The sequence below is a fragment of the Pseudorca crassidens genome, chromosome 17 (genome assembly GCF_039906515.1).
Source record: "Pseudorca crassidens isolate mPseCra1 chromosome 17, mPseCra1.hap1, whole genome shotgun sequence".
Classification (NCBI taxonomy): Eukaryota; Metazoa; Chordata; class Mammalia; order Artiodactyla; family Delphinidae; genus Pseudorca; species Pseudorca crassidens.
In genome coordinates this window covers 77,027,081-77,046,935 of record NC_090312.1, presented here as the reverse complement: position 1 = coordinate 77,046,935, position 19,855 = coordinate 77,027,081, and the positions used below count along the sequence as shown (strand labels likewise).

General features: G+C 38.3%; 1 protein-coding gene across 12 annotated transcripts in view; it reads right to left on the bottom strand.

The window, feature by feature from the left end:
- Positions 1–19,855, bottom strand: part of ASPH (aspartate beta-hydroxylase) — a 217,937-nt gene that overhangs the window by 176,236 nt on the left and 21,846 nt on the right. For 7 of the 12 annotated variants that reach the window (XM_067712248.1, XM_067712240.1, XM_067712242.1 and 4 more), the window contains exons 2-4: positions 7,345–7,494; positions 5,849–5,893; positions 4,116–4,184 (exon numbers count right to left, since the gene is read on the bottom strand). In XM_067712248.1, coding sequence (XP_067568349.1) covers positions 4,116–4,184; positions 5,849–5,893; positions 7,345–7,494 — 264 coding nt within the window. Of the gene's footprint in view, positions 1–4,115; positions 4,185–5,848; positions 5,894–7,344; positions 7,495–12,899; positions 13,047–19,855 lie in introns of those variants that run through there. The other 5 variants (XM_067712239.1, XM_067712249.1, XM_067712245.1 and 2 more) reach the window with 2 other exon arrangements.

The following is a 19,855-nucleotide window of genomic DNA, read 5'->3' as shown; positions in this document are numbered from 1 at the left end:
GACAAGCCCCACATTTGCCCATGTAGCACCCAGATGTTATCGAGAGTTGATTATACAAACACTTACATATATCAATAAATATTCACTGAAAACAGAAATGTTCATTTCCTCAAACTCTTCCCTTTAGGAGCTGCAGTTAGTTTAGGAAACTCTGGAATTGATATGACTAGCAGGGTAACTGTTCAGCCTCCACAGATGGGCACCAACGTGCTCAAATTATACCAGATAAACAACTTAAATTTTAAAACTAGAAACTGTTAGCTCTACAATGCTCTGGTTACTGACTTGTGGTCCTGTCATTCTGACCAATAATAAGAGTCAGCTATTAATAACAATTCGCTCAGCCTACCAATATGAGATGTGATCAAGGCCAGTCACCTGCAACAGGAACATTCCAGAGTTCTCTCCCTATCAGCTCACGGAATTAGCTTCTACTGCAAAGATCCCAGACCCCCATATGGAAAGAAAGCAGTGTATATATCGTTTTTATCATTTGTTTTTTTCCTGTGAAGAACTGGCTTTGGGTAAGACTGGTCTCTTGGGTCCAGTAGGTATCAAAGTCCACCAGTAGAACTGTCAAGTTCTATACAGTAAGTTCCATAATTTTGAGGAGAAAAAAAAAAAAAGACAGGCTGTGAGAAATATGCACATCTACGATTTTAGAGCTGTTCGGATTATAACCACCTAATCTGGTATTTCTGGCTTTGACAACACAGAATTTGTCCACACAGCATAACTACCAGCAATCAAGATTGGCAGGTAAGGGATAATAATAAGACAACTAGTTTAATGTTAAAGATGATAGTGAATTTTCCCCACATTAGTCCATAGAAGAACTACATTGCGCCATTCTTCATGCATTGGAGGGGGGGGGAAACCCCACAAACTTCAGTCGGTATTTAAATTATTTTTTGACCAACCCAGCATGTTTCTTCACTGAACTGAACAGTTGACAAGTGCTGTGAACAGAGATCTGTATTCCCCCCCAAGCCCCTGTGGGAATAACACTATTTCTTCTCCTTGTCCAAACACTCTACGGCTGTATACTTAGAATAAACATTTTTCTTTTTCTCCATTTTCCGATACAAGTACTTCCAAGTATTGAATATAAAATACAAAACTTTACCACCCTTCAGCATGACAGGATGAAGTATGCAACGAATATGCAAAAGTATCTGGGCAAAACTGATTCCCCAACTATGCAACGTTTCTGTGGTTCTTAAGACAAAAGTACTAGTCCAAAGAGAAAAAGAAAATATGTTCTGGGTTTATAATTCCTTATCCTCTAAGAAAAGGCCTGAACCAAAGAGCAACATGTGCCTGCCTTTGGGCAAGATCCAGCCCTCCCTTCCCTACTGCTCACTCAGGCATCTGTCAAGTCCACAAATGCTTGTCAAGGCTCCAGGGACTGCCTTCCCTTTTGTTCTCTGGCCATAGCTGGTGGCAGCTAGGTGGAAAAGGATAACTATGGAATCCACAGGTGGTGTTACTCTAAGAAAATGCTACTCAGAATTTAGTCCTCTTTCCTATGGATTTATTTGGGAAACAAGTTTTCAAAGAATACATTATGAGACAATGTAGCTTTCGATCATCCAAACCAAAATCAAAGACATTTTAGTTTAGATAATTGGGCCACAAAAGTAGGAAGGAATGTAAAACAAGACCAGGCTTAGAATATTTTCAAAGTATACTGTAAGGGCCGTGGCCAGAAGTAATAAACTTAATGATGCCTATTGATCTTGATTTACTCCCATATTTCATTCTCTTTATAGTTCATAAGAAAAGCAAACTTTGAAATGTAAAGGAAATGTAAACATGAACGTGTACATTTCCTCAAATTGATCAAATTTAGATATATGCAAATTTAAGACTCCAGAAAGAAATACTAATGAGAGAAATCCAAACCTATGGAAGTTCAGCATAACTATTACCACACCTGCCATGCCAAGCTCTCACCCAATCTCTGACTTTCTACTTTCATCCCTCCCCAGGGATTCCCTCTGCCTTAATTCAAGGCCCTTAACCTTGAACTGCTTCTCCAATGAGAACGTACCCCAGAGATCTGGCTCCTTTTAGGGTACACACTCACTGAATCTGCTCCCCCGTAATCTCTCCCTGAACATACAGAGCCCAGCAAGGCCAGAATTTCACCTGGTTCTTGCAACCATCCACCAGTAATAGAGGCACAACTAGGCTACAATAACCTCACAAAGTAGAAAAGAACCTTAGTCATAAAATTCAATTCCCATCAAGGTTGTATTTCATGCAGAGAATTCAAACACTACAGAATAAGGTCAGAGGACAAAGAGCTTACATTAGTTTCTTTCATCTTTACCAAAGCCACAAGCCAACTGCGAATTTGTACATACAGTAAAATAGTTTATCTTAGCCTTTGCGCATTTAATAGTCAAATGACCAAATGAACACTCAGATTCACCAACTGAGTTCTGTCTCCAAGTATATGATTCTTGCAAAAGGAACAAGTTACCATTTGCCCATACCACATATGTGGCTACCCACAAATGGTAATGTTCTAAATTATAATTAATTAAACTCTTAACAGTTGCTTAAAAATATTAAGGGGAATACATTTTTGAAATCTAAAATACTAAAAATCAAGTGATTAATGTAAGTTTGCAATAGAAATCAATGTGTGCTGTAGAAGAAATAACATGTTTTAATTTTTAATAGTTGACATTTCCTGACAGACCAAGATAGCTGATTTTAAGCACCTGCCCCCTTAAAAAAATCAACAAATACAGTAGATAAGTAATATTATTTCTAAAAATGAGGCAACGGCTCACATGAAGTTATTTTTAAATAAAAAGCTTTGCTATTCAGAATCTGTCATTTAAAGAAAAGTAACAAAATGAAGTAACAAACCACTTATAGGCATGCAAATTAGCATCATTCTGAAATAAGGTCTATGTAATCTTCTTTCTTACAAAGGCCTAGGATTATAGTCTTCTGAGAATTTACCATATTTATAGAAACCCAAATTTAGATATATAATGTCAAAATTGTATAGAAAATTCTACTACGGTTAAGACAGGAAAAGAAATTCCATGGGTATAGGAAGCTTTCACTGTTAAGTAGCAAATATAGTTCTCACTGAGCAGTAACAAGAAAACAATGTCAAAATTAAGATGTTTTATTACCCTTCAATACAGATGTATCTCCCATTTTTTTCATATCCATAAAATATACACAAAATTGTGTGTCTAGGAAGAATCTGTGCCATTATTCTATTAAGCTTAGTATGTAAACCTTGCCATATTTGTTATTTTTCTAAAGACTTTAGTATGAAATGTTTTAATGCATATTACACTACATACTACAACAAAGGAAAGGATGCTGTTTAACAAGCAGAAATAATATCTCACCAGGCCAGATTATATAAAATTTGCATACTAAAATTAGCACCATCCTTTCTAGTATGAGACTATTTTAAAATTAAATGAAGGAATATCACATCTTTATCTATTATAAAAAAACTCAATGATAAAGACGGGTAATTCTGGTGATAAAAGAGAAGGGTCCAAGACTTAAAAAAAATCAAGAAACCTGGCCAAAGACTACTAGTTTATATTTTAATGTTACCTTTCAAATAGTCATAGGACATTATAAGATGTTTACTACCACTATTTTATTTCAGAATGAATTTATGTAAGCCTTCAGAAATTTACATTTTCAAATGGACATTGAATTATGTCAAATGATGCTAAAGAATGGTCACCATTACCATATGTGAAAGCAGACTAGGACATTATCTACATGTGCAAATGTTATGTTCAGAATATAAAGTGCTTTAAATCTAAAAACACATATGAAATCATATTACTTATATCTGTGCAGGAGCTATACACTTATCCATTTGTAACAGTAAATTGAAATGTGAGAGTTTATAGAAAAATAATTAAGCCATTCAACATCCCAACAAGAATGAAATAAATGATTTAAGTGGGAAAATATCTTTCATAAAATGGAAATGACTGACACAAACATTACTAAAGCTAAAATATTGGGTTGGCCAAAAGGTTCATTTGGCCAACCTGATATTATTTTGCTTCCAACATTTTAGCACCACTAATTAAAAAAAAAAAATGTGTACTTGCCTAATAAAACTTTGGCATCATCTACATCAAAATCTCCATCACCATCAGCATCATAGATTCCCAGTTTTCCTATAAGAGGGGAAGGAAAGACGGATATGGGAACAAAAGGAAAAACAAATTTAATAAGGTGTTACTATTTCTTACAGTCCTGCATATCGGCCATTAATGCAACCAATCAATGCAACTCTTTGCTCCTTTCATCCTTAAAAGCCGTGCTAATGATAATCTCACTTAAAAATGAAGGCAGTTCACTTAGAGATTGAGGAAATATTCACCTAACAAATCTAAGAAATATAACTCAGATAATATTTTCTTTAAGGGCTTAACAATACCTTGAGATTTAATCATTTCAGAGTAGTTTTTTTTAACTTTACTGCTAAAAATATTTTAGGTAAAATTTTCAACATACATAAGGAATAATACAGATCCATTTCTAACAGTTACATGAAATTTAATGTTTCTAAAGTATAGAAGTTCCTCACACCATTAATACTCAAAACAAAAGAACACCCACTGAGCCTCAAATAAAGACCATATATAACATCGAGTATAAGGACTAAAAATAAGAGGATGATTAATTTTACGTTTCATAATAATGATTTATGACAGAAGCATCATGAATCAACCTTTAAAAACAGACTTCTGGAAATAAAGTATGTAAAACTGGCTTTTTGAAACTACAAAGGAAAACTTACACTTATCCTACTTAAAAATGTAATTAGCACTGGCCACCTACTACTAAGAAAAAAAATAAGGCTTAGAACAGACAAGCTGAGAAGACAATACTAGCAGACTTCCTCCTTCAAGAACAGTAACTGTGTATTTTAACTTTATCATCTCAGAGCACTATTCAGCATTTCAAATATAAGTCAAATACATTCAGTTCCCTAAAAACATCCTAAAATCAACACAGTTTATAATTCATCATTGGACAACGGCTGTGAAGAGACTTATTAATTTAACATTTTAAACAACAATATTTTAAATAGCAATATTGAAACCACATTTACAAATACAGCATCAGTACTAAAACACCAGTTGGCAGCACTGCCACCATTTTTGTTTGTTTAAGCAATGCTTTTATTTTTACTTATTTTTTTTGAATTTTAGAATTTTATTTATTTTTTTATACAGCAGGTTCTTATTAGTTATCTATTTTATACATGTTAGTGTATATATGTCAATTCCGATCTCCCAGTTCATCCCACCACCACCATCCCCCGCCACTTTCCCTCCTTACTGCCACCATTTTAAAATAAAAACTAAGTTAACTCCAATAAAGATGTTAAAAAAAAAAAAAAAAGAAGTTAAAACATTGCACAACAGCAGGAAGATCTTTGGGAGTAGAGTTGCTATGACCAACCTAGACCCTCCCAGAGCCCTGTTCCACTTAGGAAAATATTGTTAACCTGCTATGTAGAAGTCTGAATGGCAAAGCACATACACGTTGAAAGTGACAATAACAATGATAATGTAGACATAAGGAAGTTATCATTTCTATAGCTAAGAAAATATAAGTGAAAAGCGCTGGTCTGCAGTTGAGGCTACGTATAGCACAGAGTTCAAATAACAATAAAAAGACAGAAAATACTATACTTTCTCACAAATTTAAGAGGGAAAATTGGTCCTACCACTTACATTCTCTGATGCAGGTGATAACTAAAATAGTAGCCCAAGGATGAGGTTTTAGAGACTAACACAAGTAGACTTAAAAGGCATCTCCAATAGCCTACCTTGAAGTACCTCTGATAAGTTATAACGGAAGTCCTTTGCTTTGGCTGCATGCATACAAAAACACGAAAATTGTTACTTGAGCTTACATGTACACATCTTCTAAATCTCTTCTTTTGTCTGATAGACTTTGCTTCGCAACATCATCAACATAAGTTAACAAAAGCACAGACCTACTCAGAAGTTCATCTCCAAACTAAAATTCTTCCTCTATCACTCTTACCAATCTACTCGGAGGCACTTTCCTCGAAGTACAATAATAAAAGTAAAAAGCTTTAACAAAAGGCAGATTACATGTGTGTTTTGTTATTCTTTGCCTTTCCCCCCGGAAAGATGGCTGGCTATAAACTAATAAGTAAAGCAAAAGTGCAGAACGGTCTATGGAAGGGAGGGGATTTTCCCTGTGAGACTGTACATACGGAGAAAGGTATGCATTTTTTTCAGTGAAAAGGTCCACATCTTTCACTGGATTATTAGAAAGGAAGGCCATTTACTCACAACAGCCCGAAAGTGGAAATAATCCCTATGTCCATCCATGATGAATGGATGAGCAAAATGTGGTGAATCCACACGATGGAACATAATTCATCCATAAAATGGAGTAAATACCAAACCCTGAAAACATCACACTAAGTGCAAAACAACAGACACGAAGGGCCATGTATTGTATGATTCCATTTATGTGAAATGTCCGGAATAGGCAAATACACCAAGTGTATTAGTGCTTGCCAGGAGACAAGAAGGAGAGGGGGATGGAAATATTCTGAAATTAATAATGATGACAGCACAAAATTATATGTTAAAAAACAAAAAACAAAACAAAAAAAACAGTGAACTGTACGTTTTTACATATTTACAATATTGAATTTTATCTCAATTACAAAAAGAGACTTGGTCAGGTGAAACAAAAAAAAAAGTATGACTCCAAAAATTATAAAGAATCATTAACGTAAAAAACCGTGAAAAACTGCAGTGATTATGGGGAGAGAAAAGGAAATGGAGAGGAAAGGAAGACAACTATCAGAAATAACACAGCAACTTCCTCAGAACATCCTACAGGCCACACCTACACATGCACATGCACGCACACACACACTCACATCCACACACAACAGTTCCAACAAGGACACAGAGGCGTGTGCTTGGAAATGCTCTCTTTAAGGCAGGGTCTTGCAAATTGTGTTTATGATCCATTCATGGGTCCCTAAATAAATTCAGTGGCTCCTGACCAGTATTTTAAAAATTCATAATACAACAAAATAGAATAGAAATTATAGAGTACTGCATGTCGCGAGAGTACGTACTGTTAAAACTTTTTGGTGTGATATATAGACAATATAAAGCCTATTTTTTTCTATGACAGATCATGTTCAAAGAAGTTGAAAGTACCACAGCAAGGTAACCCTGATAACATCCCCTTTTGTTCCTTCCCTACTGAGAACCACTGAGAGGCTACAGAATTGACAGTACCAATAAGAAACAATATGAAAATCCTTACCCAGCACTTCCTCGTAATCAACAAGATCAAACCAGACCACAGCTACCGATGTCCAGACTCCGAGCAATGCAATGACCATAAACCACGTGAAAAACGAACTTCCAGAAAGTCCTCCTTTCCTCCCATTCTTGTGTCCTCCATGCTTTGTCTCTGTTAAAAAAATAAAACACACGGACAATGTCATTATATAAGAAGAAAACACTTTATTGAACCTCTTTTCACTGAAATATTTCTCCAGGAATTTGTGAGTACTTCCAGTGGTAAATCACTTCAAAACTATCAATAGTTTTCACTTAAATTCTTAAATCATGTTACACAAAATAAAGATTTTAAAAATGGAAAAGACTATGCTTAGCCTCAATACCACATATGTATGACCCTAACTTCTAAGTAACGAGAGAAATAAACTACTAATGGGCTAGCGATTTTTTTAAAATAAAAATTGATATGTGTATTCCTTCCAAGTTCTTTATCTAAACGACCTAAATATAACCTCCTTCAAAGTTCAGAGCATATCAACAACTTAAAGAGATCATAAATGTAGCCAAAGCCTTTATTTTTCCTGTCGCATTTAGTTTCTGTAGAATCTTGAAAACTGTAACTGCCATAGAAGAAGCTCCCCGCAAAACGCTTCATATTCTTAGCCAGAGACACAGAGATAAAGGAAGGAAACTATTTATAGGAAACAGAGGTCAGGGAAGAAGAGAAGCCAAACAGTGCAATTCAGTCCACCTCCACAAGATCCATTGGGACCCAGGGAAAAAGGGAAAGGTTTTCATAATTGGTCTCGACGTAGGATACAGTTTTGTAAAGTGCTGTCCACCAGAAGTGTCATATATCACATTTGATATGTTTAATATACTTTATACTCTTCTGGAAATACTCGTACGGCCAAAAATAAACAAAAATAATGACAGCCAAGTAATATTAAGAGAAAATGGTCAACACTGTCCTTAAAAGGACCATAAAACTCAAATTTCTCTTAAAAAGGAATATGATAAATATTAAATATTAATAAATAAATTAGAAGAATATGTCATATCTCAACATGCCCTTTGGGAAAAGGAAAAATTTATCAAGCAAGTAGGAAAGTAGGATGCTATCTTCCGCTGGTGGAGCACATTACCTCCTCTACGTGCATGCGATTCTCACAAGGGTCCTGTCAGTGTTTCTCAAGAGGGTGTTTCTGGGTTTAAACAGGAAATTCTTCATCCTGTGCAACTGTTCCTCAAACTGCAGGGCAGCTGGCATTTCTGGTTTCCTCTGGTCCCACAGGTAAGTAGCTCCCAGCAATTATGACAAACAAAAACACCCCCAAATATTTCCAAGTGTCCACTACAACACTGGGGGTAAAGACGGGAATAATCATCTCTGTTTTATAGAAAAATGATGAAATGGTTCACCCAAAGCCACCAGTATAAGGTGGGTCGAGCCAGGAATAAGCCCTGACTTCTATGGTCCTGAATTCCTTGCTCCATATGAATGGGCCAAATTACATGATTTCAGATACCTCACTAGCTCTCATCTAAAACCTGCTTCCTGATTCCTAAATCCAGTTCTAATTAGGGAATACTGGTAGTAATTTTCCAGTGGCTTAAATCAAGAACATACTATCAATTCTTCTTGTTAAAAAGATATACATGTTTTTTAAACCAACCACTAGATCAACTTTTCAAAAGGGGTCATAAAAACTGAATCAGTCTTAGAGTGTGTACGTTATGTTTGTGGATATACACACTCAAACATACACATATTTACTTATATACCTATATTTAAGTATATAAATTGGTGAACTAAAATAAAACAAAATTCCTTCTTAAAGAAAAAGTCAATTTCCTTTTCTAGTGTTCTTTAAATATTAACAGACCCATCAATAAGGGCCAGATTTATGAATAATCACATGGTGAACTTACAAAAGTATGCTTTACCAAATAAGATCCGGCCACCTGATTTGTTTCTTTTCTTTTTCTTTTTCCTCACATGATCTATTAAAAGTCTCCTAAAAGCTGGCTATATAAAAACATAACTTACACATTTAAAAAAATACCTGCTGGGCACAGATCACAATGTTACTTATTAAATCCACTTAAAATAGGCTCCACTGTTTTATTATCTGAACATAGTCACCGGAGTGGAGACTGGGTGAAAACTGTCTGCAGTGCTGGTGAGGGAAAATGATGATTTCCAAAATTTTATGTGTCTTAAGGATAGAAGTTATACGAAGAACAATATAAAATAAAGCACCACTATAATTTTTAAAAAGAAAAGAAATAGCTTCTGTGGGAAGGGGAGCACCACAGATTCAGTAACAGTGTTGTATGTTTAATTTACTGAACTTCTACAAACATGAAGACATTGTTTAAGACTGTATGCAGGGTACGTGGGTTCGTGCCCCGGTCCGGGAAGATCCCACGTGCCGCGGAGCGGCTGGGCCCGTGAGCCATGGCCGCTGAGCCTGCGCGTCCGGAGCCTGTGCTCCGCAACGGGAGAGGCCACAGGAGTGAGAGGCCCGCGTACCGCAAAAAAAAAAAAAAAAAGAATAATGCCTTCTAAATATGGAACTATAATAGTGACTAAGGATGTTCCTCCCTTGGCTACTTATTACCTAAGAATCAAACTTAAACTTTTTATTTAAAATAAGTGCTAAAATGGCAGGAAATCTGGGTTCTTGTCTTATCTCCTCTTGGACATTTTGTAACTGATTACCAGTCTCTTGTACTGTTCCTGATTAACTAGAAAATAATAAGGCCAAATAAATATAGTTCAACATTTTATTCATTCATTTAATGTATTTATTCAGCACATATGTGCCAGACATGACTCAGTTTTTTACTCAATAATTAAGTTTTCAAAATGTGTACCTCAATAAAAGTACACCTCAGACGATGCTATTTGAAATAAGCTTATAAAGAAATAGCTAGTAAAACAAAATAATCATTTGAATTCCAAGTCCAATTCTTTCTCCATTTCTCTCTCTTTCTTAAAACAGAAACAGAGGGGGAAAATTCCTGAGATTCTCAAAAGGAAAGTATCATTTATCCAAGTTGATTCGTAATACTCGTCTAAGTTATTGACCTGCAACACCAAATACAAGTAAAAAGTGGAAATGAGTTTTAAAAAAAATTATATAAATGCATATACCAAAACAGAGAGAAGGGATTAGGAGGGTAAAGAGAGAGAAAACCAAAGACAGTAAAGAATACACCTTTACCTAGAATCTATTCCCATTTATTTTAGACATGATGCTAACAACTTCAATCAAGTTTCCTAACTCACTGCACAAAACTAAAGAAGAGACCTTAGAGACAGCCTCCCCCAAAGGAGTTAAAGCAACAAGTGCTGATGGAGGGCAGGCCTATAAAATGTCTGAATACAGCACGAGTAGACACAAGAACCTGAAGAGTGGCAGGAGGCCATTTACGATTGATGCTCACTGGCAACCCTGACTAGTCCTTAACTATTAAACTTACAGTCCTTAACTATTAAAGTAATCTTTAGTACAAGGTAATCATGATATCATATTCATTCTGTCATTACACTATTGTTTTAAAACTGTTTAAGAATGCAAGAAATGTACAATAAATTCTGGAAAGATTTTCATTCAAAATATTTTTTTATTAAATGGATTTATCGCTTAAAAAGTAAACGTCAAAAAAAAAGAGTAAATGTTATTTAGCTAGAACATGAAATAATTAGCATTATTTTATCCAACCCTTTATAATGTCAAATACATGAGGTGTTACTCCAGTAGTATTAATCTTTTTACTGTTAATATTTACCAATTCCATAAAGGAACAAAACAGTAAATTATAGAAAGGAGTCTTTCTTGAGACATCTTTTCTAGGGGAAACTTTTTAATTGACACTAAATAGCACACTCTTGGTATGTCACTTTGTAAATATGGTGTACCTAGTCCCAAAGGGCAGATCAGTTTCTGTCCAACTAAACTGAAAAAAGCAGAGTAAGATAAACCCTTCGAGAGAGTTTAAAACTCCCCAAGCACACCTGAAACCAGTACTGTGTTCCAAACATATTCTGGAAGAACATCTAGTAGTTGTCCCTCTTTTCTAAAATCAGAATAAATCTAAGAATTTTCATTTCATTTCTGGCTCCACAGTCAACCTATATAGTCCCAGGGATTAATAAAAAAGATTTTTTTTTAATGAGGGTTAAGAATATGGCAAGAACTATGTGATTCATTTTTTTTCCACATTGACCCATCAAATCAGAAAACGCTCTCACATACTACCGAACACAGAAAATTACCATGGTTATCAACGGAATTAGTCTCCCCAAAATGAAGCCTGGGCTAGGGACAATCGGAAATTTTATTTATTTGGTTAGAAAAGGGAAAATAGAAGATGCACCCCCAGCATCTGAGCACAAGTCAGTTACTTAACTGGAAGTACAACTAAGTGAATTACAAATAACCATTGATGAGATTTGGTAAGCATTATGCTGGTGATTTCATATTTATACACAAATTCTACTCATTTAAAGTTAACATAAAAGCAATTCATCAAACTGGTTATTTTTCTACATTACAAAATGTCCCCCTTTAGGAGCCATGAACTGTTAAAAGTGGGTCAGAAGTAACAGCTGACTTTGCCTCACTATGTACGTTAAGCAATCCATGAAGAAGAGGAGAAACGCCTTCTAAGAGAACTGAAAGTCCGCTAGATATCTCCTATTCTTCTTCACGGCTCCATGGGCCACTTTATCAGAAAAGTCAAGGAAGCCATTCTAACCATTTATTTAAAACAGTGTTCAAAGCAGAGATACTCATACTCTCTATACTAATAATAGAATCCTTCCAGCCGCTGCTCGGGCAGCTGAGAGCTGGAAGCAGTCTTGAATATGTCTATTTTATTTTTCTTAAATACATTTTCAATATAATGAGCCAATATAGCTTGCCTTCAATTAAATGAAAAGACAATCTTAACTTACAAAGAAAAGCAAAAACAAACACATACAAAAATGTAAACCAACACATCATTAAAGAACACTTGAAGGTTAATGATTTGATTTGAAAAACAAAAAAAAAAGTCCCAATGTCTTTTCTTTGCATTTATTGCCTGCTTCACAAAAATTAGGTCCATTTCCACATATGGTAAGTCTCTGCTTGAGCCAACTAAGTGTGCTCGTTAATACAAGAAGGGACGTATAAAGCCCTTAAATTTCCTATAATTTTACATGAGATCTGAATGCACACAATTCTTTACGTTCACTGTAATTAATGTCTAAGACCAAGACAGACAACATGTTTATTTTTCTGAAGTTTGTAAAATGTGGTCTCTGGTAGTACGATACAATAAAAGATATTCTAAGTTAAGACACTAAAACTTAATATTCATATTACAGACAGATTAGTCCATGAAAAATTAAACTATTTTGAAACATCGAGGTCTCCAGAAGTTCAAAATAGAAAACGTAGAAGATGCAGTCAAAGCACTTAGCCAAAAATATTTGAACAGCACACAACTGAAAACCAAGCTAAAAATCGTCGGCTAGATCCCAAGTCACTTTTAACCCAAACAATAAAAATATACCTTTACCTTCTGCCATTTTGATTTCTTCAATCCATTAATAATATATATGGAAGAAAAAAAACCAAAGCCCTATGAGCAGGTATCAGGCACACCACAGGCCCTTCGTTACTAGAGCTGTGGATGGCCAACAGCTCCTTGGGCAAGGCCTCTAGAACTGAAATTGGACCTGACTGCAAACTCTGCTCACCAGTTATTTTTAGAGGCCTTTTCCTCATGGCCAAATACTGCTAATCACTCAGGCTGAAATACTCTCTCTGCTAACAGTCCGACTGCTGGGATTCCTTTCTGGGTTGGTCCTATCCGCCAATTCCAAACCCTAAAAAATATCAGGCATGCTGAAAAAAAAAAAGGAACAAATGCACTGCCAGTTTGGGTGTTTTGGGATTCAGTCTTGAATGGTTTTAGCAAGTACCAAATCATTCAAAACTGAAACAAGTCTTGCTATAAAATGTGGGCCCCAGCCCTGCAACGGCTTAAATTGACCCTTCGGAATCTAATCCAATGCCTATATGAAAAGTCCATTACATAGTTTGTTTGAATGAAACAGAACCCTAAATGGTAAGAAATGGATTAATGCTCTAGAATTCTGATTCACAGGCATTACCATCCCAAGACTAATTCCCTCAACAGCAAAACTAAAGCAACAATCAAAAACTTTTTCCCTAGGGAATTCCGTGGTTAGGACTTGGTGCGGGGGCCCGGGTTTGATGCCTGGTCAGGGAACTAAGATCCCGCAAGCCGAGTGGCATGGCCCCCAAAAAACAAAAATGTTTCCCTAGAGAAGGAGAGAGAGAGAGAGCTGTGAAGGAAGCATGGAGTGAGGAGACAGGGAAAGAAGGAACTCTTCATCAGTAAGAGTATCACCTAGGAAACACTATCTCAGGGAACTGGAAAGCCATTGTACAACCGTATTCTGATTTTCTTCATCTTCCCTCCAGTCCCCTCTCCAAATATTCTCTCTGGGGAAATAAAACCAGCCCAATTTATTTACTGATTTAAGATTGGCAGCTCACAGAATTCATCAGAGCTCTGATCAGTTCCACTAAATCAATCTAGCACAAATTGTCTCCAGAGTGAGGCAGCAACCTTTCAAAGTTCTTTGTGAGTCTTCATTTTTTCAGTCAAACAATGCTTCACATGCAAATGAAACAGTTAAATGTTCTGAAAAGGAGTCAGCAACCTAAGATACCAGTATCTGATGGCTCAGAGCTGGGACAGAGTGAACAGGGCAACTGGGACAACTAATCAAAACTGACCAGGGTCTTAGGTGTTCTGACCAAGAGCCATTCCTTTCCTCAAGGATCTGTCCCACTGAAGTCGGTGCCTGCTACAAGGTTGAGTAATGAATCATCTGTTGACAGGGGTTTAAGATAGATGACCGACCAGCACACAAGTTTACTAGACAAATATTTCAGAAGCTTCTTTTGTTGTTTTCAGAGGGAGAGGGAAAGTGACAAGAGGCCCTTCTTGAGAGCACTGGAAACCAAGCCACCACACTTACACGGCGGGTAGCCGGCTTCAGACTTAGGAGACCTGAATTCAATTCCAGCTGCTTCATTACCTTTGATTTTAAGGAAGTCATCAAACTTCTGGGCCTCGACTTCGTTGCCTATAAAAAGTGTCTTGGGGACTTCCCTGGTGGCGCAGTGGTTGAGAGTCCGCCTGCCGATGCAGGGGACACGGGTTCGTGCCCCGGTGCGGGAAGATCCCACATGCCGCGGAGCGGCTGGGCCCGTGAGCCATGGCCGCTGAGCCTGCGCGTCCGGAGCCTGTGCTCCGCAACGCGAGAGGCCACAACAGTGAGAGGCCCGCGTACCGCGAAAAAAAAAAAGTGTCTTGGCACAAATGGGGTGTGCAAATATTTGCTGAAGTCATGCACGCAACACATTTTGATTGAATCCATCTGGACTCGTGCATAAGTCTCCTCATCTCCAATTCACAGCTCTTTTCATGATCCTAGCCTGCCACCAAGACTGCAGGGGCTGCTAGGGTTTCCTCTTTCCCTTTATGGGCCTGTACAAGGCCAGCTGCACCCTACATTCTGGGTCTGGGGCCAAACACTGAACTGAGACAAGAATTACAGCTACTAAGTACGGGTATGCCTCACCACTGAGGCACCTTCCACACAGCTGCAATTACTACTCCTCCACAAATCTTTATCACACATATTCACACATCCTAGAGTTAACCTACTCCTTTGATTTTTGCAACAATTTTACAGTTATTTCAATCAAATCTCTTCCCTCCTCAATTTTGCAATAATGGCATACCTGTTATTCTGGATAGGGTGATTAGGATGAATGAATCTCTCTGAAATAACATTTAATCCATCACAGTGCTTAAGGAAAAAGAAATCCTGATTTACAAGTAACTATTTCTTATAATAACAATTCATTTTTATGATGGGAAATGTTTATAAAGGCTTTTAACTAAAATTTGCATATTGCAATCATATTTTTAAAACCCTAGCAAAGAGAACTACAGTAGTATTAACTATTCCTTGTAGTAGCTGCTGAAACTAATAGCAAACTCCTAAGGTCCAAGCAAAGACCAAACTTCTGCAATGTGCTCTACTACTCTCAACCTGACACAACTGGAGACCACAAGAGTCAAGATCTATGTCCACGGAGTCCAGCGCTCTCCCTGCCTCCCAAACTGACCAGGTGAAAACCCATCAGAGTTCTCATGAGGTGACAGTGATGACTCCCTCCACTCCCCCAAGCACCCAATCAAAAGTGCTGCTCAAACTTTAGAGTCACCTGGAGGACTGGTCAAAACAGATGCTGAGTCCACCCCCAGAGATTTTGATTCTGTAGGTCTGCAGAGGGGCCTGAGAATGTGTATTTCCAATAAGCTCCCGGGTAATCTGATGCTGCTGGTCTAGGGACCACACAGAAAGAGAATCACTGCACTACTGCCTGCACTAGCCATCCCTAATTCTCAGGGTCTGGAGCAGGGGAAAGGAGCTCTTGCTTTTACCAAGTTCCAGACCATCATTCCTTACCACCTAAAAAAGAAAAAAACAACAGAACCCTGTTCCCCCAAGGTCCATGCTGTCCAATTATACTACCCTCCACCTGCCCCATCACTGTCATCACCCGTGTGCGGTGACCTCTCCTCTCAGTGAAACCTTCTTCACCTCAATTCCAGCCATAACCATGGGATTTCATGTCCAGCTGTGTGGCCAGCATGTCAGGTTCTCTTTCCGTCATTTCTTTATCCATCCAGTGACCTTGTTCCCTTCCGTTCTATATCCACACTAGTCCTTACATTCTCACCATGGACCTTACCACAAACCCAACCTAACTCACCCTCCTAATCACATCTTCGTTCTTGCTGAAATATCTCTGCAGCTCTCCTAGCACAACCGTCCTAACAGATCCTGCTAAGAAAGCTCTGCTTGTTCGGGTGCATCATGAGGACTGCAGGATACCATGAGATAGCGAAAATACAGTTCTTTAAAACAAAAACTAAAACCCTCTCATCTATATATAGTCTCCAAAGCAAACATGAGCATGTCTTACCATTCTAAACCCAATATTAAACAGCCAGTATCACAGAAGTAACAAAAGGCAACTCAGCAGACATTGGGTGAAATCTCCTCAAACACACCAGCTCCGCTGTTCCCAGGTAGAAGGAACACTACCTCTACAGGCAAAGGTTTAGGTTCTATTGAATATGTAAGCAACCACTCTGATCACGACTCTCCCGTTGTTCCAGCTTGTTTACTCAACGATTTCTTCTTAGGTCCTGTAGGTCTCTTGCTTCTCCTTTTTTCCCACCCCTCTTCATTCCCCTCCTGCCTTCACATCTTTCTAAATCCACCTTAAGAGCCCATAATTCGTTATTTAAATCACTCCCAGCCTCACTAAGCTCCCTGCTGCTCTACCCTTTTCACTGTAACAATCTGCCATCATTGGCTCCCCGGACAAACACAGCTATTCCACAATGACTACGTCAAACTTATCTGCCTCTAAAGTAGTCTATCTTTGCAAACTCAAAAAAAAAAAGAAAATGCCATAGCTCTTACCTCACAGAGAAGACAGAGCCATCAGCCGGAAGCTGTCTGCAATGGCTGTGCTCTACCAAGCATTACAAGCCGAAATTCGCGTGCATTCATTCTCTGCTTCCCTCCTAGGTCCTCCGTGCCCCTTCCCTCCTCAGCCACCTTATACTCTATCTTTTCCCTGTCCTATTCCATCAGCTCTCTGCCTTTACGGCATCTTCCCTCAGCCCCACAGCTATAGCCCCTGCCCTTCCACCTCCCTGTCACAGGTGAAATTCTCAGTAGGGCCATCATGTCACTGCTTTCGCTCTCCAACCCCCTATTCACCCCTTAGAACCTGGAGGCTGCAATCTGGCTTCTGCCCGGGCCTCCAGTATAGCGGCGCCAATGTCACACCAATGACATCCACGTCACTAAAGCGAATCGAAAATTTTCAGTCCTCATCTAATTTGTCCTCTCAGAAGAATTCTCCCTCCTTCTTAAACATTCTCTTCCCTTGACTTTCATTACTCGAGAATCATCTTCGACCTTTGTGGAATTCTAGTTCCCAATCTCCTTTCCTAGCTCACCCTCCTCCAGTTGACTTTTAAACATGGAAATTCCAGAAGCCTTGGTCCTATGGCCTTTCCCTAGTTTATTTTAGCTACCACCTTTTCTAGATAGCTTAATTTTTTCTCTCCTTCAAGCTCACATACCTGTCTACTCAATACCCCATGTGAGTGACTTAAGGACACCCCAAACTCAACTTATACAAGACTGGACCCATCATCTTTCCCACCTCCTCTCCAGTGTTCTAAATCTCATAAGCACTTCCATCAAGCCAGTGGCTTAAACCAAAACCCTGGGATTCACCCTAGATTTTATTCTCTCCCGTTTCCCAAACACCCATCTCCCAAATCAGTTTCTACATCAGGCCAATGGATTACAACTATGCCAAGATTTGAATTCTCCTCAGTACTTGGGTCACCCTTGCCTGTATGTACCCCAGCATGATATTTTTAAAACTTTTTTTTGTATGCGCCATGCCATGAAAAAGTGGGAAGTTGTCTCAAATGACCCATATTTCTGCCTCTTTCCTACAATCATCTAAATCCAAGTTAGCATCACTTCCTAGACGACTACAATACCTTAACATGACCTTTAGTGCCCCACACAGCGGCCAGAATAATTTTTTAAATCTGATTGTATCACTACCCTGTTAAAAATCCCTCAATGGCTTTACAGTATTCTTAGGATAATATTAAAATCTACAATGTGGCCTTTAAGACCCTAGTCAACATGGCCCCAGTCTATCACTCCGGCTTTAGTTTCGTGTCCTTTCCCCAAGCTGTCTATACTCCAGCCACAAAAAACTCACCATGCTCTTTCCAGTCTCAGGCTCTCTGCACACGCCATTCCCTCTTCCTGGGATAGCAGCACTGTGGTCCCAGCCTAGCTATCTCCTCCCACTTGGCTTAAATGGAAACATTTTCTAATATACTCTCATTGTAGAATGTACTCTTCTGAGTGTTCTTTCATTGGTAATTAGACAACTACAATAATTAATTTCTTAAATTCTTTCTAACTCCAGAATGCAAGTTTCATGAAGCCAGGGACTGAACCTGCCTTGTTCATTAATGTACATTTGCCCTGCACCTAATTGTTAAATAAGTAGGTAAATTCTTTCTCAAGTCCTTGATATTATATGAGTAATCAAACCTCTTCCTGCCTACACTTCAGAAATAAGAGAGCAAAGGGACACAAAAAATGGTCCAACAAATGCCAAGTCACTTCAGGTTTCCTCATCTCCAAGAATTTAATGATCCTAAAATTCATTCATAAGAGGAAAAGACCTATAAATCATTAAGAATGAGATATTTCAAAAAAGAAGCCCAGTGCCTCCCAAATACTGGTGATGAACCCAAATCGGTCCATGACCAAGTCTTCATTGCTCTGTGTCAGATAAATTCCTCATTGATCAATCTTGGGTGAATGACACCCAGCTTGAACATAAGAAGGCCTGAGCACGAAGGAGATGTTGTAGCGCATTCATCAGGTCCAACAGCCAGACACCTGACGCTCCTAACACCTCTCCTGAATGGTCCTGTGTGGAAAAGGCATGAGTGGCTGGAGGAGTGACAAGGGGCTGCCCTGGGTTTTAGAATTTAGTAAAACAAAATTGAGAAAGCCATTTCCATTCGTATCAGGACAAATAAGGGAAAGAGAAATATTAGCAACAGCTATCTAAATCAGCCTCCAGATACTTTTTGGAATCTTTATTATTCTCTGGAGCCCCAAGCTGGGGAACCACTGCCCTAGCTTGTGCCTCTCTGTATCACCTCTGCTTCACTGCAGAAGGGAACACCTGAATCGGAACACGGGTCCATCAACCCCACCTTATGAATCTGTGATGGGCCAAAACTCCACCGGTAAGATGCTAAAAACATAATAGAAATGGGAGTTAATTCCGAAAGCTCACGCCAGGCCTAATGAGAGAGTTCTTTAAACTCCGTTATTCCTTCTAGAGAGAAGTTAATAAAGAAAGAAGACTTAGTCTCACAGGAAAAAACACCCCCAACCTAGTCAACCATTCATCTGTGTGGATGGCTATTAGCACGGTATTGAAATTCAGAGAGTCTCCTGCTGAACCTAGAGTGGAAAAATGTATTTTTAAAAACAAAAAAGTAAGTTGTGGTGTCCATTCAGAAACTGAGGTGGTGAGGTGAAAAGTTGTTAAAAAACAACAACAACAAAAAAAGTTCTTTTTTTCAAAACTAAAAACAACAGAAAAGCCTAGCCTACCCTTTTAGCTCTAATTCCAAGGCAATGAGACTAGGTCACAAAGCCATTATGTGTGACCACCACCAATTTGCTGCTGCGTCCCACTTCCACCTTAACCCATCTAGACAGCAAAAGATGGGTTCCCCACCAGTCCCCATCCTTCCCACCAGTCCCCACTTTCTAGGGCAAAAGAATT